The following is a 26,480-nucleotide window of genomic DNA, read 5'->3' as shown; positions in this document are numbered from 1 at the left end:
GCTTTGATTCCTAACACAATTATGGGTGTGGGGTTCTCTGCAGACTCCCCAGGGTGATGGTTCCTGTAATGATTTTAGGAAGTAATTGGCTCCTGACAAAACAGTAGTGACATAATACTTGTAATCCTTGCACTTGGGATGCTGAGGCAGGAGGATATCAGTGAGCTCAAGGCCTGCCTCTTTTATCAAGCAAGTTCCAGGGATGTTACATAGAGAAACCCTGCCTCAAAAAACAAAATAAAACAAGACACAAAAAACAAAAGAGTTAGAAAAGTGCTCATGAAACACCATGAACCAACTAGATGGCACTTAATAGCAATCAAAGGTGAAATAAAAAGGCAGAAAATTTCTTTGATAAAATCCAACCTGCTTCCATTGTCAAAGTTGTACAGCCAGTAGAACTAGAAGGAACACGTGCACATTTATCAAATTAAAAAAAAAAGCTAGACTCTCACATGATCATAAAAGATGAAAATCTTACGAGAAAAACTTGACAAAATGCAGCAGGAACTCTTGCTATTCTCCATGACTTTCAGAGTTCACAGAGTTCACTCTGCCTTCTAAGTGACGGGATGATTACAGTAAAGGTGTTTGCTTCCTTTTATTGTATATTTAGTTTAATTTTAAATTTATTCAGGTGTTTCTGTGTGTGACAGAGAGACACACAGAGAGAGAAAGACAGACAGAGAGAGAGAGACAGAGACAGAGACGGGGGGGGGGATGTTGAGTATAAAGTTATTCTCCACACACTTTCTAGGTCACATGTCAAAAGTTTTCATTATGAAAACAAAAGTCAATAAACAACTGTGAACTTCTTTATTTGTTTGTTTGTTGGTTTGTTCATCCGTTCGTTCATACTTCTGAACACAGATTTGCTTACTTTATTTATTTACACTGGAAGAGTTCTGTTAGGGTTAGGAATCAGTACAGAATGATCCATCAGAATGGTAGGTAGGAAGTTATCCTGGGGAAAGAGTAAGATGTCCGCCATGACCTTCCCTATTGAGAGGGAGCATTCTGAGGGAAACAGGTCCCGAAGGCAAGACTAAGACAAGAAACCTGAGTTTCAAGTGCTGCCTGCCTCTCACAAGTCCTTTCCCCAAAGTCAGGCATTTAGGTAAGCAAGGGTCTCCATTCAGTCCCTTTTGAGGAACTTAAGGCCTGGATGCTAACACTTGAGGCCTATGGCAAGGTCAATGCTAGCTACCCTCCTCCTCCACCAAAGACCTGAAGAGGCACCCCAGTTCACTTCTACTGGCAGCCATTGGAATTCATTCTCAGGTCCTGCAGCCTCTCCAGGGCACAGACCATTTCTTTTAGAAATCCCTTCCCCATAACCCACATATGTCAGATTGTCAGATAAATAAATACCAGCAGAAGTTCAAAAGCAGCTTCTCAAATTTTTTTATTATTATTTTTGAGACAGGGTTTCTCCATAGTTTTTGGTTCCTGTCCTGGAACTAGCTCTTGTAGACCAGGCCGTCCTCTAACTCACAGAGGTCCGCCTGCCTCTGCCTCCGGAGTGCTGGGATTAAAGGCGTTTGCCACCACTGCCTGGCCTCAAAATTTTTTTTTCTCGAGACAGGGTTTCTCTGTGTAGCATTGCAATCTCTCTGGCCTTGAACACACAGAGACCTGCCTGCCTTCTTTGTGGAGTTTTGGGGTTACAGCCCTGTAACTCCACCAACCAGTTCATTTCTTTTTTTTTTTTTTTTTAATGCCAGGTTCTTTAGTTTAATGTTAGTTAATTTTGTGAAATTGTATGCTTCCTTTTAAAACTGAACCCACTGATTTACATTAGCAAGAGACTTGCTGTTGAATTTGACGTAAATTTCCAGCCAATCTGGGGTAGGTCTGTCTTTAGATTAGAAGCCAGTCCTGGACCACAGTGCCAAGTCCTTTCTGCTAACCTGCTCCCGTCACTCAAACCGCACCAGCCAATCAGAGCCTCCAGCTGACTCTCCTGTCAGATGGGAGGGTTCTTCCGGGAGCCGTACTTCACATCCATTTCCGCTTTCTTAGGGCTCGGGCTCTCCCGTGGGCAGAGAGCCTGTCTGTTGGGCAGCTGCACCATGGTGAGTGAGGGTTTGCTCTCCACAAACGGAGGAATGGCTGGGCTTGGCGAGCGAGGGGCCACTGTTTCTAAATTAGGTGGAGCGGCCGCTGAGGCTCGCGACCGGTGTGGTGGCCGCGTGGGAGCCAGCGGACGGACACAGAGTTTAGCGTCTTCCTCCATCAGTAGTCCTAACCTTGCAGCTCTCCTGGCAGCCTCTAAATCCCTTCACTGCCCGGGCTGTGTCTGCACAGAGCAGAGCGCCCGGAGCCGCAGATGGTGGTGTCTGTCATGTTTATACCGTCGCATGTGGAGTGAGATCACCACATTCGCCAAACGCGGAGACTCCTGGTCTCTCCTGGGTCTTCAGAAGTTCTGCACTTTTAACATTTAGGTTTGGGATCCGTCTGTAGTTAATTTTGTGCGACTTGTAAACGGATTCTCCTGTGTACAGTAGCGCTCCACTACTAAACTGTGATGTAGACGAGTATAGCTGATAATAGAATTAATGGTATAAGGATTTACTGGTTCTTAGGAGACATTAAGTCACACAAAGTAAATTTAAGTGACGGTGGGCTGCATCCCAAATATCCAAAGATGAGTAGCATGCACACCATGCCTGTTAGAGATTAGTAACATGAGGTGCAAATGTTCAGCAGGATTAATCAGCCATTAAGCTACATTCCTATAACAAATGAGACAACCATGATTTACAACCAGCCAGAAGACCCACTTCTCCATCAAAGGCCTCTGACCTGCTGCTCTGGGGCCATTACGGGGTCACAACGTTGTGTGCCAGGAGAGTGTAACAATTCTAAACAGCTGCATTTTTCAGCTCTTAGGACAGCAGTTTTGACTCTGTCCCCTGTGCTGATTGAGGTGGACTTGAATATTGTCTGCAGCCCCACAGGGCATTGCCCTTGCTTCCTCCTGGCTAACCATCCTACATTCTTGATTACAAGTATGCTGCACCACCGAGCTCTAAAATTACCAGTTTGAGTCATACACTGGGCCTGTCCATTGCAGTAACAATAAAAGGATTTGCATGTGGAGCATGGCTTCTCCCTTCAGACCAGAAAAGGAGGAATGGTGTACTGTGTACACTGGAGGGGGTAAACACACTGGACAAGCTAGATCTTAGACTTGAATTTAAAGCCATGAGCTGCAGGAGTGTCCATTACAAAGAAGGACACAGTGATGGGGCACAGAGATTGACTTTCTGTGTGATTCCCATCATACATTAATTCCTTCCTTGTGAATGAAGACAGACACTTGTGGGTGTAAAGTTTAGGGAGGAGAGCTTGAACTCCTAAGTATTTAGTTTCCAATTAGTGAACTCTCCCATGCAGATATGTCCCATCCTGGTTGACACAGTGAAGTCAGCTCAGATGTTTGAGACACAGCCATTGGCTGTAACTCCATGTGTCTGCTTACAGCACTCAGCAGCTAACATTTTAAAAGGCACAAATTATTAATTGCATTCTTCCTACCAGGGAAGTGCCTACTCTGCTTCAAAGTCAGTATAACTAAGTGTTCTCTTATTTTTTATAATTTTAAGACGTCAATTATTGGTTATCATTTTTTAGATTTCATTTTCTCCAACGCATGACTGCTATAATCACTTTGTTTCTATTTTCCAATGTTTCCTAGTTTTTGAATTTCATTCTATTTTTAAGTGCTATTTATTTATTCATCTATTTATTTATATCAGTTTATAGCTGTGATTCTCTATCTTGTGGGCCATGACTCCTTTTGGGGGATCAAATGAACCTATCACAGGACTGGTCTAAGACGATCAGAAAGTATAGATATTTATATTATAATTAATAGTAGCAAAAATATAGTTATGAAGTGGTATAAATAATTTTATAGGTGGGGAGATCACTACATCAAGAGTAACTATTAAAGAGTCACAGCACTAGGAAGATTGAGAACAGCTGGTTTAGATTAATGTCTCCTGTAGCTCAGGCTTGCATCCTGCTATGTAACTGAGAATTGCTGTGAACACCCAATCCTGCCTCAGCTACCTAGTGCTGGGAAGACAGTCCTACAACTCCTACCAGGCTGGCCTTTGACTGGTCGGTGTGAAGGAGAAATAGATCAGTGAATGAGTATCCTCCAATTTCTGTAGATTTTATTGTGAATTTACAAGTGAAGTGAAAGCCGTGTAAGAATTGAGTTCACTGACAAACTGTAAAGCCAGTGTAGTCACAACAGACAAAGGATGGGCAAGAAGGAGAGTAAAAGCTTTCCTGCTGTGACGGTAGTGGACATTAGCTATGAGTAGTGAGGTGATCAATTTTAGATGTTCCATAAATGTCCTGTCTGGCCATTTCATGGGTCCACAGACCACACACAGGACCTGGTGCCCTGGAAGAGGAACAGGAAGTGCTCTGGGAGAATGGAAGATTTTATTAAACTACAAATTTCCCAGATTAGGTTCTTGTCTGCCTTAGTGTGTAAGGACAAACCTGGAGGATGTTTGTTTTCTGAGACATTCTATCTCTGCTCACCCGGTAGGGTAACTGCTAATGTCTTGAAGCCCAGTTGGGTGGTCCTAGAGGGACTCTGGTTGGCAATTAGGAGCACCAGAAGTAGTTTACAGGTTCTTTCCAGGATTCTCTTCTTCTCCTGTACAAAGCTGTAAGGAGGACCACAAGCCATGCCATGGTGAATTACGAGCGACTGTCCCCAGACCAGGAAGAGCAGGTTGGCTGAGCTGTCAGAGGTGCTTGGACAGGGATGAACCACGAGTCAGACAGGTTCTATTGTTCTTCTTGGTGACCTTGGTAGTGGCCTTGGGCCTCTGATCTTTGTCGAGAGTGGGGGAGATTATGAGCTTGTAATATTGTTGCCTCACACTGTGTAACTGAGAATTGCTTTGAAAACCTATTCCTGTCTCTGCTGCCCAGTGCTGGGTAGATAGTCCTTCAACTTCTTCAGGACTGGATCTTGACTGGTCAGTGGGAAGGAAAAATAAAGCAGCTAATGAGAGACCGCCAGTCTCTCTGACTTTCAGTGTATTATTGTAGCCTCCCGAGTGCTAGGATTAAAGGTGTGTGCCACTACCACCCAGAAAGAAGTCATATTATGTCAATCTGTGTACTGTTTTTTCATAATCCTAATCAATTACTCTGTGTGCTTCCAATACGAATGTAGCTTTGTAATCAGCTTTTCTGTTATAAATTGTTGGGAATTGTCATTGTACTGTATTTATTTATGGTGCAAATTTAACATACACATCATCTCAATATTGATGCATCATGTTTCCAAGGATCATTTATTTACTTCTTTATTTATTTAGGTTTTGTTGCTCTTGTTGTTAATCTGTGAGAGACTTTGGTTAATTGTATAAAAGGTATTTGGATGTTGACAGGTGGCTCAGCACATATTCATTTTGGAGGTGATCTGAGTTCAGATAACTACACTTAAATTGTGATGTTCATAACTCTACCATTTCAGATCCAGGGTCTCTGAACCGCTCTATTTTTTATGTTACTTATATACATATGGAAGACATTTTTGGCTCTGGCACAAACATATGCAAAAAATAGCAACAAACTTGGTTTCGAAAGTGCGTGTGAGCTGGGTGGTGGTGGCGCATGCTTTTAATCCCAGCACTCAGGCGGCAGAGGCAGGCGGATCTTCGTGAGTTCTTGGCCAGCCTGGTCTACAAGAGCTAGTTCCAGGACAGGAACCAAAAAAGCTACGGAGAAACCCTGTCTCGAAATATCAAAAAAAAAAAAGTGCTTGTGATTTATAAAGCAATTAGAGTAAAACAAGTTGCTTTGGTTGTCCATTGATTCTTTAAAAATCTGTTATGTTGCATTTTGTTTTAAAATCTTTTCATTTCTTCACTTTGATTTCAGTCTTACAGGCAGTCATCAATCAGGGGGAGCAAAATGGTGTCTAGGTGATCCTAACAGACATACTTTTCTTTATTATAGATAGTGAGATGTTTTTTAGTAGTCAAAATTATTTTCTACAAAGTTAAGACATGAGAAGGTTTCAAGTGAATCTTTCCAATTTTGGGGGAACAACCCTCCTCAACCGGCTCTTCTCTATTATTGGTATAAGATAAAGAACTGAAGTGTATAGGATGAGTGCTGGTCAGTGATTTATTAGAGTTTGATCCTGGTTAGCATCTTGTAGTTTTTATTAAAGGACCATATTGTGTCTGTGTGTCTTGTTTGTCAGTGCTACCCTTCTATGTTATTGATTCTATTATTAATTAAGTATATTCCTCATTTCTGGAAAATAATGGTCTCACTAATTATATATTAGTTTTTGTTGGTTTAGGAAGTTTCTTTAGAGAGACAGTTTTCGTTTTTTCTTTTTTATCTTAGTTGTTTGCCTCTTTCCATTCCCGGAATATCTATGTTCATGTTTGTGTTTTTGCTGCTTAAGTGACTGACATGATTAGTACATTGCCTTTAGATCTTTAAAATATTCTTGTATATTATTGTCTTTTTCTCTTAATTAGCCTCAGGTGTCAGCATGACATAGCTTAGAGTAATCTGATAAAACACCAATTGAGGGTATGCCTAGATCAGAATGTCTGATTAAGGTGTCTAAGAGAGAATGTATTGATTTTGATTGATATAAGAAGGTTTTTTCACTTGTGTTGGCAGTATCTCTGAGCAAGCAGCTAGCTAAGCACAAGACAGGGAGAAAGCAAGAGAGAAAGCCAGAAAATAATGGTTACACATTTTGCCTTTAGTTATTAGCTTGAGTATCTGTTTTAAGTTCCCAAAAGGAAGAATTGTGAAATAGGGTTAACAGCAAAATAAACTTGCTCATTACCTGAGTTGCTTTAGATTAGATAATTTAATAATATCAACAGAGAAGAAAGTTGGAAAAAAAATGGGACTCAAAGAGGATTTTGTTGCTGCAAAGGACCTGGGAATGTTGACTCTTAGAAGAATGCTTAATTGGCTGTTCTTGTGAGACCTAGAAATTGGGAGTGTTAAGAGTACTGGGGGAGAGTAGAGATCAAGGTCATAGGATTTTAGTGGGCTGTAGGCTGTGCAGGGAACCATGCAGTTGGCCTGACCTAACTGGCTTGAGAGACCTGTGTCATGGGTTTTTCAGGTTAAAGTCATGATCCCTGGGTCACAATGTGCCTCCTAGTTACTGGTAGATTGTTGCATTCCCTCAGGCAATGAATCATTTAGACTGATTTGTGCTTCTTTTTATGATCCCTTAGTAGTCAAGGAATCATAAAAACTTAATAGGACAATTGAATTTAGACATTAATCTTGTGTATGCTGTATAGCTTGCAAACTTTATTATATCCTGGTGTAGATAGAGGCTGCTTGTTCATTTCCCAGCTGCCCAGACCTGCAATAATTATAAAAAAAAAATATATTAATTACAAGACTGCTTAGCCAATAGCTTAGGCTTTTTATAAAGTAACTCTAACATCTTAAATTAACCTATTTCTATTAATCTGTATGTCATTAAATGACTGTGGCCTGCCAGTAAGGTTTCATCCAGCATCTGTCTCCTTCAGTGGCTACATGGCATCTTCCTGTCTCTGCCTTCCTTTCTCCTCTATCTCTGCTTGGAATTCCCACCATGTTCTATTCTGTGATGGTAATAAAACATCTTCACAGCATACAGGGGTAATCCTATATTACCTCCCTTTTTCTGTCTAAATAAAAAGGAAAGCTTTGACTTTGACACAGTGAATATTGATATGATGCTAAGATATTAAGCCTTGGATATTACAGATGAGGAGAGCAGTCAATATCTTCACAATAGCCTTTGAAAAATGATTCAAAACTTCTCAATAAAATAACTTGCAAAGTGAAAGTAGATACATACCAAATAGATGATCCGCCATGATGAAGTTGTTTTTATCTCAGAGAGGCAGAGATGATTTGAAATACATAAGTCAAATGAGTATTGGTAACATGTTTTAGACAGGTGTGGATGGAGGGTGGGGTAGGGAGATGTGAGGAGTCAGGACAGAAAGGAAGGGAACGGGGATTAATATATAAAATAAGATTGTTTAAAAAATAAAAATAGAAATAAATCTTTGGATCTAGAATTCACCCCAATTAAATATTTTTCTTTATAAAAATATTCAAAGTATGTTGCTTTTTCTTAGCAATGGATATCCTAAGACAAATGGTATTTCTATTTTCTGGTTTGTCTCCCTTTCATTTTCTTTTAGTGATTTAATGCTTCAGGTAATACTTTGAGCACAATATTGAAAAAGGATGATGATCATAGTCAATCCTGTTTCTTCATGACTTAAATGGGATAACTTCATGTTTTCTGCCATTTAGGATGATGTTGTCTGTGAGTTTCTCATTATACAACTTTTATTCTATTGCGATATGTTCCTTTATGTCCTACTCTCTGGGACTGTAGATAGATAGATAGATAGATAGATAGATAGATAGATAGATAAATTTAATAAAGCACAGAAGTGGATTTAGAGACAAAAAAAAATCACCTAATCTCAGTAGATACAGAAAAGGCCTTTGCCGAATGTGAACCTTCAACCTTACTGTGATTGACTGCAAATAGGGAACTATAGCTTTTTTTTTCTTTCTTTGATTTTTTGATGTGAATTGCAACTTTTCTAATTTATTTTTTTCTTAGATTTTGAGAGATTTATTTCTCATCAATAAATACAAAGTTTCTGCTTTATTAATGACCAGTTGATCCAATGATTATAGTTGAATCAATATAATGGTACCTTGTGGGAGAAATCAATGATTAAGTCCAACTCACATGAGACATAGAAAATTAAAAATCCTTATGAGATAGGACAGTCAAAGTGTATTGATGGTCATGCTAGCTGAAAGCAAATTTCTTTTTATGGCCTTATGAGTAAGTACAGAGGAAATATTTTCAAGATCAGTTTTTCAGGCAATCTTCAATCATAGGAAACAAAATGGTGTCTAAGTAATCTAAAGCAATATAATTTTTATTATAAGAGAATGAGATCCTTTTATTAATCAAAACTCTTTTCTATAAAGTTAAAACCTCAGAAAGCTTCATGCAAATCTCTCCAATTTTGGTGTAACAGCTTTCCTCACCCAATCCATTTTTTATTATCAGCAAAGGTGAAAATTGGAATGCACAAGATGAGTGCTGGCCAGTGATTTCTTGTCATTTAATTTTGATTAGAATCTTGTCATTCTTGTTTAAGGGACCATGATATGTATTTGTAGGTCTGTCTTTGTGTCTTGTTTTGCTTATGGTACCATCTATATTGTTGAATTTATTATCATCTAAATTTATTGTTGTTTCTCTGGAAAATGATGGATCTTCATCATTCTTTTTTTGGAAAATTTACTATATTATGAAGTCCCTGTGCTTTTCTTGGTTTAGGAAGTTTCTGTGGAGAGACAGTTTTAGTTTTCTCTTAGACTCTTATTTTTCCTCATTTTCTTGACCTATGTGTGTTTTTGAGTTCTTCATGTTTGATATGGTTAATATATTGGTTTTGTGTTTGAAAAATCTTCTCATATCTGCCTTAATTCGCTTCAGCTGTCAACATGATGTAGCTTAGAGTCATCTGAAAGAACATCAATTGAGGCTTTGCCCAGATCAAAATTGCTACTTACTATGTTTAGGGAAAATTGTGTTGATTGATGTGGGAAAGCTCTTCCACCGAGGTTTTAATACTCTAAGCAAGTAGGACTGAGAGGGATAGGAAAACTAACTGAACATGAGAGAGTGACTAAGCAAGAGAGAAAGCCAATAAACATTTTTCCCTGTGTCTCTTGCCTTCAGTTCCTAACTTTAGTTTCTATACTAAGTTTCCACAATTGTGGGTCATGATCTGGAAATATTAGTCAAACAAACCTGTTTATTACCTCAGGTGCTTTTATTTAGAAAATTTAATCACGGTGAGAAACAAGCAAATTAGGTAAAAATGCTGTATGCTAAAAGTGATTCTTTTGCTGGGTAAAATGTGGGAATGTTGTCTTTTGGAGGAATGTGGAAGATATTAGAACTTTAGAGCCGGGCGGTGGTGGCGCACGCCTGTAATCCCAGCACTTGGGAGGCAGAGACAGGCGGATCTCTGTGAGTTCGAGGCCAGCCTGGTCTACCAAGAGAGTTCCAGGACGGGCTCCAAAGCTACAGAGGAACCCTGTCTCGAAAAACCAAAAAAAAAAAAAAAAAAAAAAAAAGAACTTTAGATGGCAAAAGGCACAGGAAACTGTACACAGAGCTTAATTAGCTATTCTTGTAGGGCTAGCAATATGAAAGTAGTGAACATAATGCACACACTGGAGCTTGAGTTCATAGAATTTCAGGGGGAAATAGACTCCATGAACATTTTATCTATAGGTCATTTGTAAATTTTGTTCCCAAATCATTTATATTTTCTCCATTTCCTGAGAAATTGAATAAGGGAAAATTAAAAAGTAACTGGGTGGTTTCCTAGACAAAGTATTGATTCTGTTGGGTGCTTATTGCTGATGACTTATTTAGGTCTACAGCAGAAAAGAAACGAGTGGTGTAGAAAGAAATGAAGTCAGTTTCATGGAGAAAAACAGAACTAGGAAGATTCAAATGGCTGTCCTGTGGTGAAAAAGAGGGAGAAGATTTCAAAAAGTTTAGATCCATTAAAGAGGAGGCCCTTCTTATCATTTGAAGTCTAGGAAGGTAGCTTAGGGTAAGATTCCATCCATTTAAGTCTTCAGTTTCTCAATGGAATAGGCAACTTGATTCCTAATCTGAAGAAGCAACTTCTTCCAGAAGCTGCTAGAACTCTGATCCAAGCGTGGAAGCATCCATAACAACTTAAAAGCCAAATTGGTTGTGGTGGTGGTGGGGGGTAACCCATGTTGAATTTTTTTTTCTGGAAACAAGAAAGAATCAAAATTTATAGGTCATAGATTCTTCCTCTTTAGTTTCAGCTCAGCACTGTTGCATCTATCTGTTTAGCAGAGTCAGAAGCCCGGTGAGGAGACAGACTTCATTGTATGAAGCTGTAAAGATGAAGACAGAGTTGTATTTTGAGATGATAGGATGTTGAGATACCCAAGCTATGAGAGGTCTGCCATGGAGAGTTACATACAGGAAGTAGAAGTAGCAAAGGAGATATATAAAATTTTCATGGATGGAGCTATCTAAGCCCTGTAAAAGTGAAGCCCACCTGTCTAAGGCAGAGCTATGGGGTTTGTTGTTTGCCCTGCTGTTTCGGTCTTGCCTTGAACCAATCTTCCCTCACTGTGTCCACATTTCTCTCTTTTTTTTTTTCAAAATTTATTCTTTTTATAAACAGAAACTGCTTGCTCATTTCCCAGGTACCCAGACCCAAATAATCACACAGAAACTATATTAATTTTTTTTTTTGTTTTTCGAGACAGGGTTTCTCTGTGGTTTTGGAGCCTGTCCTGTAACTAGCTCTTGTAGACCAGGCTGGTCTCGAACTCACAGAGATCCGCCTGCCTCTGCCTCCCGAGTGCTGGGATTAAAGGCGTGCGCCACCACCGCCCAGCAGAAACTATATTAATTATAGCACTGTTTGGTCTAGTAGCTCAGGCTTCTCATTAACTGGTTTTTTTTTTATCTTAAATTAACCCATTTCTTAATCTGTGTGTCACCACATCCTACTGGTAAGGTTCTGGGTGGTCTTTCTGCTTTTGCAGCTACATGGCATCTATTAGGCTCTGCCTATTCTCTCTGTATATCTCTTTCAACCTGACTTTATTCTGCCTTGCCATAATCCAAAGCAGCTTTACTCATTAACCAATAAAAGCAACACATATACAGAGGACGTCTCACATCACTTCTCTTACAATACATCCTAACTGCAGTTTCCCCTCCCTCCATTACTCTCAGTCCTCTCCACTACTCCCTTCTTCACCAGATCCATTAGTCTCTATTTCCCTTCAGACTAGAACAGATATTCCAGGGATATTATTAAAACCATGGATAGCAAATTGCAATAAGACTAGGCACAAATCCTCATATCAAAGGCTTGGAGGAGGCAACCTAGTAGGAGGAATATGTTCCAAGAGCAAGCAAAGGAGTCAGAGAAACCCCCACTCCCACTGTTAGGAGTTGCACAAAAACACCAAGCTACACAATGATAACATATATGCAGAGGACTTGGTGCAAACTCTTGTAAGCTCCATGATTGCTATTTCAGTTTCTTTGAGACCCTGCAAGCCCTACTTAGTTGGTTCTGTGGCCTTTTAGTTAGGAAAGATTTTGACTATGAATTTTTTGGAAATTTTTTTCCTGGCCTTTGGGGTGAGATTCTTCTCCTTCAATTCCTATTATTCTTAGGTTTGGTCTTTTCATAGTGTTCCAGATTTCCTGGATGTTATTTTTCAGGAAATTTTAGGTTTATCATTTTCTTTGATCAATCTACCTATTTCTTTGATCATGCCTTTAAAGTCTGAAATTCTCTGTTCAATGTGTTGTATTTTGGTGAAACTTGTCTCTGCAGGTCTTATTCGATTACCTAGATTTTCATTTTCATAATTCCTTCAGTCTGCACTTTTTAATTACTCTTATTTTTATTTTCATGTCTTGAATAGATTGATTCATTTCTGTCAACTGTTTCTTCATTTATTTTTTGGCTTTCTTTAAGGTTTTTTTTTTTAAATTTTCTCCAATACTTCATTTATCCTTTCTCCATTTTCTTTAAGGGATTCATTTACTTCCTCTTTAAGGAGTTCTGTCATCTTTATAAAGTTGTCTTAACTTAATTGTGCTTGAACTGTGTTAGAATATTCAGGGCTTGCAGTAGTAGGATAGCTGGCATATGGTAGTGACTTATTGCTCTGGCTGTTGTTGGTTGTATTTATGCTTGTGTCCAGTATTTGGGTTTGAGGTATTTGTGGGTCTAGGTGCCAATTTCTCAGTTTGTCTTTGTTGCATGGGTGTTTTGTTCCTTGGTTTCTATTTGCTCTCTAGTTTTCTGATTTATGTGGCCTATGGTTGAACAGGGGTCTCATCCTAAGTTGGGGCTGGAAATCTTCGAGAAGGTGTGGCCTTGGCTCCAGCAGGGAGTATCTACCCATGTTTGGGCCTGAAAAATGGGGAGAGGGTAGGAAACTTGGGGATAGTGTTGAGGGGAGACTTAGAGAATGAGGAAGGTCAGTTGGAAGGTGGCCAACATAGACTTCTTGCAGGTAGTGTATGGGTCTCCAAACAAATTGGAGGCTACAATACAAAGATGGGATTGGGCATAGCGTTGTGGGATTATTGAAAGAATAAAGAAGGTACACAGGCAAGAAACCTGCATTGATTTCTGATGACTGGCATAGCTTCTGGTCCAGAAGAGTCTTTACCTCAATTTTCCTGTTTTGTGTGTGTGTGTGTGTGTTTGAGGTTTTTTTTTTGGCTGATGTGGCCTGCACTTGAGCAGAGGCTATGCATCTGATATAGGGTGGGCAAATGGTTTTAGAGGTAGCAGCTGTAGGGTGGTTGGAGGGTTATGTCTATGGGAATGACGGGAGCGTGGAAATTGCATGGACTGGTGGTCTGCCTATCTCTTCTGACTGGTATGACAGACACATGAGTCTGCCTAAATTGGGAGCTGTATACAGTCATATTTCTGTTTTTTTTCTAAATGGGAATATGTCCTGTGCCATTATATATTTTAAATCTTTAATTTGTTTCTTGATTTTACAGCATGTGACAGGCAAGAGATTGTATTAAAAGAGACTTTGGACATTTGCAATGTTTGGGCTGCTACAGATTATAAGGATCCTTGAACTTATACTAAATGCATTTTCATTTTTCTTTGTATTTATTCTTCTCTCATACTATATATCATGATGGAATCATTCCCTTCCTCTACTCCTTCCAGTCCCTCCCCCAGAAAATCTCCATTGCCCCAGCTCCACTGCTCCTTTTTCCCTTCAAAAAAAAAAAAAGCAGACTCCCAGGGATATCAAATACATCATACCCAGGTGCAATAAGACTAGGCACAAACTCTTTTTTTTTTTTTTTTTTTGTTTTGTTTTGTTTTTTCGAAACAGGGTTTCTCTGTGGTTTTGGAGCCTGTCCTGGAACTAGCTCTTGTAGACCAGGCTGGTCTCGAACTCACAGAGATCCGCCTGCCTCTGCCTCCCGAGTGCTGGGATTAAAGGCGTGCGCCACCACCGCCCGGCTAGGCACAAACTCTTATTTCAAGGCTAGACAAGGCAATGCAATCGACGCAAAAGGGTCCCAAGAGCAGGCAAGAGTCAGAGACACCATGACTCCTACAGTTAGGAGATTCACAAATACTTCAAACTAAACAATTATATCATGTATGCAGCCATGAAGACTCTGTAATTGCTTTATCAATTTCTTTGAGCCACTATATGCCCTACTTAGTTGCTTGTGTGGGCCATGTTCTCCTGATTTCTTCAACCACTGAATGCTACAATACTCACACCCTCCTTCTACAAGATTCCTAGAGCTCAAGCTAATGTTTGGGTAGGGATCTCTGCATAGGATCCTATCAGCCCCTGGAAGAAGCCTCTTTAATTACAAGTAGGCCAGGCGCCAATATATAATTATAGCAGAAACTAGTTATGAATATTTCATTGATATTTTTCTTGGTCAGCTGTATTTGGTTCTACCCCTGTTTCTGAGCCATTCAAGTTCTGGTTTCTGGCTATCCAGGCAGTATCAGTTATGGGCTTCCTCTCACAGCATGGGCTTCAAGTTAGACCAGTCATTTATTGGCTACTAAGAAAGCGCTGAGCCATCAGTGTCCCAGCATATCTTGCCAGTATTACAAGTGTGGGTTGAATGTTTTGTGGCTGGCTTGGTGTTCCAGTTCCACTGGGAGCCTTATGTGGTTACAGAAGATGGCTAGTTCAGCCTCCATATTCTTGAGTACTAGGAGTCCTCACTAGGGTTACCTTTATAGTCTCCAGAAAGTTTTCACTGCACTGTTTCCACATTCCCTGTTAACAGCTCCCTTATTCCAGTCATCTCTCCCTGTCTTCTCCCCACCTGTCCCTTCTTCACTCACCTGATCCTTCCTGTTCCCATCCCCATCTGCCTCCAGTACACCCACAGGATCTATTCTATTTCTGCTTACCAGGGAGATCCATGCATCTCCCCTAGAGCTGTTCTTGTTGCTTAGCTTTTCTGTGTCTATGGATTGTACAGTGATAGACTGTGAGTACTGTGATTATACTTTTCTTAACTGGTAATATCCACCTATAAGTGAATACATACCATGTTTATCTAAGTGATTCTGTGTTTTATCACCTAGGATATTAAAGAACTCAAGAAACTAAACAACAAACCAAATAATCCAATTATAATGGGGTACACCTCTAAATAGAATTCCCAGTCAAGGAATCTAAAGTGACTGAGAAACACCTGAAGACATGTTCAACATCCTTGGCCATCAGAGAGATGAATATCAAGACTACTTTGGGATTCCGTCTTACAACTCTTAGAATTGTTAAGATCCATAACACAAGTGACAGCTAATGCTGGCAAGGACATATAGCAAGGGGATTCATTGCTGTTGCAAGTGCAAACTTGTACAGCCAATGTGGAAATCAATATGAAGTCCTCAGGAAATTGGGAGTCAACCTACCTCACGACCCACCTATATCACTCTTGGACATATACCCAAAAGATACTACCACAAGGACATTTCATTTGCTCAACTGTGTTCATAGTGGCATTGTTCATAAAAGCCATAAACTGCTATATCTGGGAGAGATTGTGTTGATTGAAGATTGGTGTGGGAAGGCTCCTCCACTGAGGGTGGCAATATCCCTAAGAAAGTGGGCTTGGGATACAAAAGGCACCAATCAGTGACTAGGCAAGAGAGAAAGACTTGAAACAATCTTTGTCCATGTATTTTTGCCTTCAACTATTAGCTTTATTTTCTCTATCCTAAGCTCCAAAAATGATGAAGCCAAATTACCCCCACTTATTGCCTGAGCTGCTTTTGGTTAGAGGACTTAATTAGAGAAATATAAATGCAAGTTAGAACAAAAAATGGAAAACCAAAAGTAATATTGTTGCTAGGCAGAACCTGGGAATGATGTCTCTTAAAAGAGTATAGAAGATATCAAGACTTTAGGTGGCAAAAAAAAAAACAACATAGAAAATAGTACACAGAACTAAATCAGCTGTTCTTGTAGAATCAGAAAGATGGAAATGTTAAAAGAAATGACAGAAAGTGGAGATTGAGATCATCGAATTTCAATTGAAACTGATTAAGCTAGAGGTCATTTGTGTGATATTTTGACTCCAAAATCTTTTTCTGCCTGTGACCTGGAAATTTAGTAAAGCAGAACTAAAAAAAATAATGAGCTAAGTCCTGAAATGGAATATTGAATGTGGTGGATGGTTATTACTGATGATTCATTTAGCCAAAAGTGGAAAAAAAGAACACCAAGTGGGGCAGAAATAAATGAAAATAAAAAGGCAGTTTCTTATGGCAGTCAATTACTGAAACAGGCAGGGATTTTCAAGGATTTTATCACCATTATAGAGAAGATCCTTGCTATGGAATGGAAGCCTAGCAAGGTGCTCTAAGGGTAAGACTCCATTCACATAAACATTCAACTTATGGAAGGGGTAAGCAAAGTGATTTCTAGTTCCAGGAAGCAACTTCATCCAAAATCTGCTACACATGTGGTCCAAGTGTGTTAGTGTCTATCCCAATTAAGAAGTTAAACTTTTCAGGATCACTCATCATGTACTAGTCCTGGAAACAAGAAAGAATCACAATTTAAGGTAATAGGTTCTTAGTTTGTGGTTACAGTTCAGCATTGTTGCAGGCATCCATGTTTGACAGAGTCAGAAACCCAGTGAAGAGATATCCCGACCCACGGGATATGAACGGGGGTCCCTGATAAACCTAGTGGAGAGGAATGAAAGGAGACAAGAGACACAAGAAATGACGGCAAGACAGGATTTTTGATCAAGCCGTCTAGTTTATTATTTCCTCAGAAGCTGTTATATAGCAAACGGGCAAAGGGTGGGGGGAGGTGTCAGGGGAAAGGGAAGTGTGTCAGGAAGCTCAGGTCTGTTGGAATTCAGGTCCGGAAACATCCCCAGCTGATAAGTAAATACTGAGGGTCTGTGATTGTTGACTAACAAAGGAAAATGCTAATGAGTTCTGGAGCCTAGTTCCTTCAGGTCTCTGCTAGGAGATAAGACATCAGTTGATTTCCTAGACCCTGCAGAGGGGATAGAGGTAAATATTTTTCTTAATTTGTGAGCTTAAGATGGCTGTAAACAAAATGCAGATCTCAAAATACAGGTCCTTGCTTCCGGCAAAGAGACTACAAGAGTTCACTTCTTGAAGCTGTGAGGATAAAACCTCTTGTTTTTACTCTTTTTTGGACCTGCCACCCAGCTCTCAAATAAATGACACACACTGGGGCTTATTAATTCTTAGATATTCCTGGCCTTAGCTTTTCTTGTTTCTACCCAGTTTTTTTTTTTTTTTTTTTTTTTTTTTGAGACAGGGTTTCTCTGTGGCTTTGGAGCCTGTCCTGGAACTAGCTCTGTAGACCAGGCTGGTCTCGAACTCACAGAGATCCACCTGCCTCTGCCTCCCTAGTGCTGGGATTAAAGGTGTGCGCCACCATCGCCCGGCTTACCCAGCTTTTCTTAACTAATTGTTCCATCTACCTTTTGCCTCTGGACTTACTTTTATCTTTATTCTGTATACCTTTCTTCTTACTCAGTGGCTTGCTGTGTAGCTGGGTTGCTGGCTCCTGATTTCCTCTCCTTTTTTATCCTTCCTTTTCCCCCCAGGATTTCTCCTACCATTTATTCTCTCTGCCCATGAGCCCTTTCTATTCTTCCCTGTCAAGCTATTGACTGGTCAGCTTATTATTAGGCAAATCAGGTATTTTAGACCCACTAAGTATCACACCTTCACAGAATTAAACAAATGCAACATAAAAGAATGCAACACATCTTTGCATCATTGGAACAAATGTTTCACAATATAAACAAATATGACACATCTTACAATAATATTCCACAACAGCAAGGGTTGTATTTTGATACAGCCTAGGTTGCATTTTGATATCACAAGATATTGATATGCCTAAACTATATCTATGGAGAACTAACTGAATATAGGGAGTGGAAGTAACCAAAGAGAGAGATGTATGAGACGATGCAGAGATAGGGCCATCTTTGCCCTTTGAAACTGAAGCCCTGTGCATCTGAGACAGAGCTACAGGATTTGATGTTTGTCCTGCTATGCTTCAGTCGCGTTGGTTCAATCTTCCCTCACTATGTCTCCATTTCTCTATTTTGGAATGTGAATGGTATTCTGTACCATTGTATGTTGAAAAGATGTAACTTGTTTTCTGATTTTACAAGATGTCACTGTCAAGAGATTGTCTTGAGTGTCAGAAGAGACTTTGAACATTTCAACAGTATAGGGCCTGTTGCAGATTATGAGTTTCATTGAAGTGACTAAATCCTTTTTCTTCATTGGGGACCATAAGCCTATAGTGATCTGAGTCAGAATGTAAGTGGTTGAATAAAAAACTCCCCAGATAGAAAGATGGATTTGAGCATGTGCCTCTTCTTGGCAAATTTCATTTGGTTGTTTGTGAAATCAGTAGTAGGAAGAGCCTTTCTGGATGAATTTCCTCATTGGACATGTGATATGAGTTTCTATAGCCTCAACCCATTTCCTGTTCTTTGTGCCTGCTGTGTTGTGGTTGAAACTAATTGGTCAGCTTTCTTCTTTTACTGTCATAACTTCCCCACCATCATAAACTCTGTCACTAAATCACGTGAGATTCAATAGAAATAACTGCTATTCAGTGCCAAGGCAGTTTGGTAGCCTACAATTTTCATTTTTGTTTGTTTATTTTTGAATTCAAGGTTTGTCTGTGTAGCCCTAGCTGTCCTGGAGTAGCTCTATATACCAGGCTGGGTTCAAACTCAGAGATCCTTTAATTCTGACTCCCAAGTGCTGGGATTAAAGGTGGTCCAACATTCCTGGCTTTTTGTTTTTATATTGTTGTATGATGGTTTTGTTCCTATCAAGCATATGGTATTGTACTGAGTTATACCCATATCTTGAATTTTAAAATTTGACAGAGGGTTTCATTATATTTCCCAGAATGGCATGTATTCATGACATTAATACTACCTGTGTGTTCTGAGTCATTGGATTACAGGTACATAACCTTCTTCCTGCCTGTTTTGTTTGTTTTGAATTTTTATTTTAAAAAAAGAATATTTTTGTAGTAGGAGGAGGGTGGCCCTTTGTTCCCTCCTTGGTGAAAAAGATGGGATTGCTTGTCGTCCCAGCTAGCTTACACCCGAAATAATCACACAGAAACTGTATTAATTTAAACACTGCCTGGCCCATTATCTCTATCCTCTTATTAGCTAACTCTCACATCTTGATTTAACCCACTTCTAGCAATCTGTATATCACCATGAGGTTGTGGCTTACCAGGAAAGATGCAGTGTGTCTGATATTGACAGCTCCATGGCGATTCTCTCTGACTCTGCTTTCTTCATTCCAGAATTCAGTTCTGTCTACTCTGCCTACCTCTAAGTATTTTACTTGTATGCATGGATATATACCATGTGAGTATCTGTTCTTTACACTGATCAAAAGATGGTGTTAGAAACCCTAAACTTGGAACAATGTATAGTTATGATCCCACATGTAAGTCCTTGAGCCCACCTGTATGCAAGACCAGGAGGACTATTTACTGTTGATCCATCTTTTCTGCTCTGTGTTGATTATTTGTAATCAGCATATTAATTACTATTGTTTTCATTTGTCCATTTATAACTTTTTAAACACACAGTGCCTCATAGTAAAATCTTATTTATGTTGCAGTTTAGATTGGGGCACTTCAGGTTTCTGGTAGATGAATAAAGAGTTTAAGTTAATGCATAACTCTTTGTAGAAATTTCATCAAAAACCTATGAGTTGTTTCTTTTTTTTAAATATTTATTGATTTATTATGTATACAATATTCTGTCTGCATGTATGCCTGAAGGCCGGAAGAGGGTGCCAGACCTCTTTACAGATGGTTGTGAGCCACCATGTGGTTGCTGGGAATTGAACTCAGGACCTTTGGAAGAACAGGCAATGCTCTTAACCTCTGAGCCATCTCTCCAGCCCCCCTATGAGTTGTTTCTATCTTTTATGTTTGATTGATATTTTTCATGTGAAACAGGTATTTAATATGTATTTCTGGCTGTCCTAGAAGTGATTGCATAGATTAGGCTGGTATTGAACTCAGAGGCAGATAGATATTCATGCCTCTGCCTTCTGAGGACAAGGATTAGAGGCATGATTCAATAATCTGGCTTTTTTATCTTATGTTTCTTTTCTGTAGTTAGAAATTAATCATTCATATAATTTCTCTTATCTGTACTCAGTACTGTTGAACTGTTTATGTATCTTTCATTGTTGGGTAGTAGGCATTTCTCTTGCAAGGTGATATCCCATTCAAATGGTTCAGAAATGACCGAGGTGAATCTCCGATTCAGTTTGCTTCTAAAGTGACTTGTTGATTAAATTATGATGTCTATGTCATGGAATAAGTATGGGGAGCACCAGAATCATATGACTATACTGTCAAAGAAGTATACATTTATAATGTTGTCAAAATCATGCTTTCTGTTTTACACATGTATGGGATATTTTAGAATGCAGTGACCTATGATGACGTGCATGTTGACTTCACTTGGGAAGAATGGACTTTACTGGATCCTTCACAGAAGAGTCTCTACAAAGATGTAATGCTGGAGACCTACAGAAACCTCACTACTATAGGTAAGACTGAATTATCTTTCATGTTTCAGATAAGGGGACAAGTGTTCATTGGTTAATAATGCTCTTTTGTAATATGATTGAAAAAGAAGAATGGGGTAAATAAATCAAGATTTTTGTAAGGTTTGCTTCAAATTGTAACTTAATTTTTTTTTAAATTTTTAATATATAATGAACATTTTTTTCTGGCAATATATTTTAGGATACAGTTGGGAGGACCATAATATTGATGAACATTGTCAAAGTTCTAGAAGACATGAAAGGTAATTTTCATGTATAAGGTGATACAAATGTACAAATGTATGAAGATTTTGTAATGGATCCAAATGTTTTACACAAAAAGAACTGTGCAAATTATTATTATGAATTGATGATTGTTAATTTCTCACAGAATCATGTACCTTAATTTCAGATAGGTGAACTGCATTTGCAAGTCATTCTTTCAAGAAAGAAGTCAAGGAAGCAATGTCTTAACCTATATTACCATTTGAATCATGATATTATGAGAGCTATTCTGTAAAATTGTCAATTTATTTCATATTACTCATATTAATGATAAGTATATCTGTAAGCCTCTGTATTACACTAATAGTCCATAGAAAGGGTAGTTTAACACATATACTTGTGACTGTGTTAAGTTTAGTGAGGGGGGCAGTTAGAGTCATGAATCAAGGGGGAGCTGTTGTAGAGAGGCCTTAATCCAGATACCACAAGTCTATGAGAACAGAAAGTCAAACTGTGAACTCAATGTGGAAGCCTTATATTTGTTATTCTTTCTTTACTAGGTATATCATATGTTACTCTGGATACAAGCCACATGAGTATAGGGATGTGAAAAGATATAACATACCTCTCCCTCAGAACAAACAAAAGATATGTAGCAGTCCGCATGTTGAGTATACTTGTTGAATTTGATGTACAAGTATACAAGTAATTGGTTTTCTAGCCTCATTGTTAATATATCAACAAACTCACATTTCAGAAAAGCACCATGAGTACTCGAACTGTGTAAATACTTCTGTTTGTGCTAGTACACTTAACAAATGTAATTTCACTCACAGTATAGGAAAGTTTATAAATGCAATAAGAGTGGTAAAGCTCTGAGATTTTTCAGTTCTCTTCAAATACATGAAATTTCTCATACAGAAAAAAAGATTCTGTAAATGTGAACCACGTTATAAAGGCTGTTATCAGTTATCTTCAAAGATGAAAAGCAAGCCTTAATGAAGGGGAAAAACAAGATTATAAGCATAGTGCTAAAACCTAAACATATAATTCCTCTTTAAGATATGACTAAGATGTAAAATTAATTAATACAGATAAAAATATTCAACAATGTAGTAATGCTTTCACATGTACCATTATTATTGTAGGCATGAAAAAAGTCAAACTGGAGAGAAAACTTCTGTATATACTCAATGTGTTAAAGACTTTGCATGTGACAGTCATCTTCACAGGCATGAAAAAACACATACTAAATTGAAACCTTATGAAGGAAATGAGTGTGGTAAAGCCTTTTCACATCACAGTCATCTTCAAATTCATAAAAGAACATACAGTGGAGAGAAACCCTATGAATGTAATCAGTGTGGTAAAGCCTTTGTGCAGCACAGTCATCTTCAAAGTCATGAAAGAAGCCGTACTGGAGAGAAGCCCTATGAATGTAATCAATGTGGTAAAGCCTTTGCATGTCATAGTAATCTTCAAAAAAATAAAAGAATCCATATGGGAGAGAAACCCTATGAATGTAATCAGTGTGGGAAAGCGTTTGCACAGCACAGTCACCTACAAAGTCATGAAAGAACCCATACTGGAGAGAAGCCATATGAATGTAATCAATGTGGTAAAGCCTTTGCATATCACAGTAATCTACAAAGACATAAAAGAACCCATACTGGAGAGAAACCCTATGAATGTAATCAGTGTGGTAAAGCCTTTGCACTTCCCAGTACTCTTCAAATACATAAAAGATCACATACTGGTGAGAAGCCCTATGAATGTCATCAGTGTGGTAAAGCCTTTGCACAGCACAGTCATCTTCAATGTCATGAAAGAAGACACACTGGGAAGAAACCCTATGAATGTACTCAGTGTGGTAAAACCTTTGTATGTCACAGTAGTCTCCAAACACATAAAAGAACACATACTGGAGAGAAACCCTATGAATGTAATCAGTGTGGTAAAGCCTTTATATGTCACAGTAGTCTCCAAGCACATAAAAGAACCCATACTGGAGAGAAATCCTATGTATGTATTCAGTGTGGTAAAGTCTTTTCATATCCCAGTTATCTTCAAAGTCATGAAAGAAGCCATACTGGAGAGAAACCGTTTGAATGTAATCAGTGTGGTAAAGCCTTTTCACAGCACGGTCATCTTCAAAGTCATGAAAGAATCCATACTGGAGAGAAACCCTATGAATGTAATCAGTGTGGTAAAGCCTTTGCACATCTCAGTCATCTACAACGTCATGAAAGAATCCATACAGGAGAGAAACCCTATGAATGTAATCAATGTGATAAAGCCTTTGCATGGCGCAGTAATCTACGAAGACATAAAAGAACCCATACTGGAGAGAAGCCCTTTGTATGTAATCAGTGTGGTGAAGCCTTTGCACAGCACATTCATCTACAAAGTCATGAAAGTAGCCATGTTGGAGAGAAAACCCTATAAAAGTAATCAGTGTGGTAAAGCCTTTGTTTGTCACAGTAGTCTCCAAACACGTGAAAGAACACATACTGGAGAGAAACCCTATGAATATAATCAATGTGGAAAAGCCTTTTCATGTCACAGTAATCTCTGAAAACAAAAGAACCCATACTGGATAGAAACATTATGTATGTAATTAGTGTGCTAAAATCTTTGTTTATCATAGTCATCTTCAAAGACATGAACTAACACATGCTGGAGATAAACTCTATGAATGTATGAGTGTGGTAAAGCCTTTGCACTTCACAGGACTCTTCAAGTGCATAAAAGATCACACACTGGAGATAAACTCTGTGAATGTAATCAGTGTGGTAAAGCATTTGCATGTATGAATAATCTAAATCATGAGGAAAAAATTCATACTGCAGAGAAACCCTATGAATGTATTCAGTGTGGTAAAATTTTGTACTTTATATAGGAGTAAAACTTTTGTGTACAACAATCTGTTAAAAATCTTTGCACATTTCAATAGAGATTGACTACCTGAAAAAAAATACTGAGGACTTCTTATTATAAAGTATTTGGTAAGATCTTTAGCCAAAACACTTACAATCAACTACATAACGATTTGGGATTTCCCTCTTTATGCTGTGGATGTATTTTGTTACCATTCTTTAATAAAGAAGCTGCTTTGGGTCTATGGCACAGCAGAATAGAGAAAGGCAGGAATTCCAAGCATAGGTAGAGGAGAAAAGAAAGTGGAGTCAGACTCCATGTATCTGCTGAAGGAGACATGCCCTGGAACCTTTCTGGTAAATCACAAGTCTTGTGGTAAAATACAAAATAATAGAAATTGGTTAATTTAAGATGTCAGAGTTAGTTCGTAAGAATCCTAAGCTAATAGACCAAGCAGTGTTTTAATTAATATAGTCTCTGTGTGATTATTTTGGGTCTGGGCAGCCAGGAATGAACAAAAATCCTCCACCTACAACACAAGACTATTTCTTCTGTAGAAATAAATTTGAGTGTTGACAATCTTTTCAAGCATTATGATGTCATTTTTATACTGTTTGTACTTACAAATTCATGGTAAAATGAATTTATGAATTTATCAAGCCCTATGTGTAGGGTAAATGGGCCAGCTAAAGGAACACATCCTGACCATTGAAATATATAATTTTGACTCTGAAACTGGAGCTGAAGAAACACATCCTGACTCTAAAACCAAGACAAGGAAACACACTTTGATCCTGAATCCAGAGCCAATGAAAGAAACACACCTGACCCTGAAACCAGACTCAAAGGGTTTTAAGGGGCCAGTGAAAGAATACACTTTGGCCCTGAAGCATGAGCCAATAAAACACACTCTATCCTTGACCAATTGAGCACAAAACCAACTAATCCCTAAGCTTGAGATCTACCAATCCCTGAGCATGAAATCCAGCCAATCTCTGCATTGTTCAAGATCAGAGATCAAATAAGATTATTAGGAAAATCATAATAGTAAACTATTGTCTTCTTTTCTGATTGTAAACTTAATTTCATACAAGGATAGAGGAACACGGTATAATTTGAAGAATAAGTACTCTTTGCATAGGAGAATACTAATATGATCATACATCTTTTTAATTTGTTAATCCTGGGGACTAAGCATTTGTTTATAACACTTTCTCAAAACCATGATTGAATGCCAACGAATTGCCTCATTAATTAAAATTGGTTGCTGATAAGCCTGATGACCTGTGTTATATCTCTGGGTGATCCATATTGCTCCTATAGGTTTTTTTTCTTTTATTTCTAAAATTGGGCAGTGGTATGTTCATATTCCTACATACATAAATAATTTTTAATCCTAAATAAGTGCAATTGAGGTCAATTGTAGTCAAATGAATCCCTAAGTTTCATTAGCAAAACTCACATGGGGGAAGAAAATAATAGACACCTGTAAGTTGTCTTCTCAGTGCTACATACACATCATGGCACAGGTGTATACACACAAACACAGGTCAAACATTTTTACATGGACAAAGTTAATAAAGCAAAGAAAATAACCCAATTATTGAGCACATATTAAATGGTTGCACATTTCAGCTATAGAACTTCAAGAAATATTACTGTTCATCATAACAATGATGGTCCCTTTTAAATTATACTTTATCCTTTCATTCTCTGATTCAGTGATAGGTCATTTAAAAACATATACCTCGGGGGCTGGAGAGATGGCTCAGAGGTTAAGAGCACTGGCTGCTCTTCCAAGAGGTCCCGAGTTCAATTCCCAGCAACCACATGGTGGCTCACAACCATCTGTAATGAGATCTGGCGCCCTCCTCTGGCATGTGAGCATACATCGAGGCAGAATGTTGTATACATAATAAATAAATCTTTAAAAAAAAACATACCTCAACTGGATTTAGAGGTACATGGCTATAATCCCAGCACTTGAAGAATTGTGTTGGGCCAACCTCTGAGTCTGGCCATCTTGGTGCTCATAGTAAATTCCATTGCAGCTATGGCTCTTTGGTCATAACCTGTGTCAATAATTCCAAAAATATAATCTTTTTTTTTAAACTTTATTTAATTTTATGTATGAGTGCTCTCTGCATGTACACCTGTGTGCCAGAAGAGGGTATCAGATCACATTGTAGATGGTTGTGAGCCACCATGTGGGTGCTGGGAATTGAACTCAGGACCTCTGGAAGAGCAGGCAGTGCTCTTAACCGCTGAGCCATCTCTCCAGCCCCCCAAAAATATAATCTTATCTCAAATTTTGGAACTTTTCCTAATATAATCTGGCTGGACTCTGAATGGTTTCAACAAAAGCTTTTATCTTATATCAAGATAATTGTGTTAACAATGAAACTGAGAAACAATATGGAGAGGTAAAGAAGTCCATTAAATTCTTTGACAGCCATCAAGAGGGGACTTTTCTCACCCTCAAGTGATAGGAGACAAAAGGAATAGTAGCTGGCCTCCTAGATATATAAATGGTGGAAAGACAGCTATGTATATGATTACATATTGTTAAAGAGGGTTTTCTTTGTGTGTCTATTACCTTAG

General features: G+C 38.6%; 1 protein-coding gene across 3 annotated transcripts; it reads left to right on the top strand.

The window, feature by feature from the left end:
* The first annotated feature begins 2,000 nt into the window (after positions 1–2,000).
* Znf268 (zinc finger protein 268) lies at positions 2,001–25,159 on the top strand. 3 transcript variants are annotated; one of them, XM_075981400.1, is made up of 5 exons: positions 2,001–2,075; positions 19,513–19,576; positions 20,654–20,780; positions 20,980–21,040; positions 22,151–25,159. In XM_075981400.1, the coding sequence occupies exons 2-5, from the start codon at positions 19,562–19,564 to the stop codon at positions 23,445–23,447; spliced, it is 1,500 nt and encodes a 499-aa protein (XP_075837515.1). In that variant the 5' UTR covers positions 2,001–2,075; positions 19,513–19,561; the 3' UTR covers positions 23,448–25,159. The 3 variants fall into 3 exon arrangements, with proteins under 3 accessions (XP_075837515.1, XP_075837537.1, XP_075837526.1); XM_075981422.1 differs by lacking the exon at positions 22,151–25,159 and having other exon boundaries at positions 20,980–21,044; XM_075981411.1 differs by lacking the exon at positions 19,513–19,576 and having other exon boundaries at positions 2,006–2,075.
* Positions 25,160–26,480: the final 1,321 nt, after the last annotated feature.

This window comes from Microtus pennsylvanicus, chromosome 1 (assembly GCF_037038515.1).
Source record: "Microtus pennsylvanicus isolate mMicPen1 chromosome 1, mMicPen1.hap1, whole genome shotgun sequence".
NCBI lineage: Eukaryota > Metazoa > Chordata > Mammalia > Rodentia > Cricetidae > Microtus > Microtus pennsylvanicus.
The sequence above is the reverse complement of the archived record's forward strand: the minus strand, read 5'-3'. Positions and strand labels throughout refer to the sequence as shown.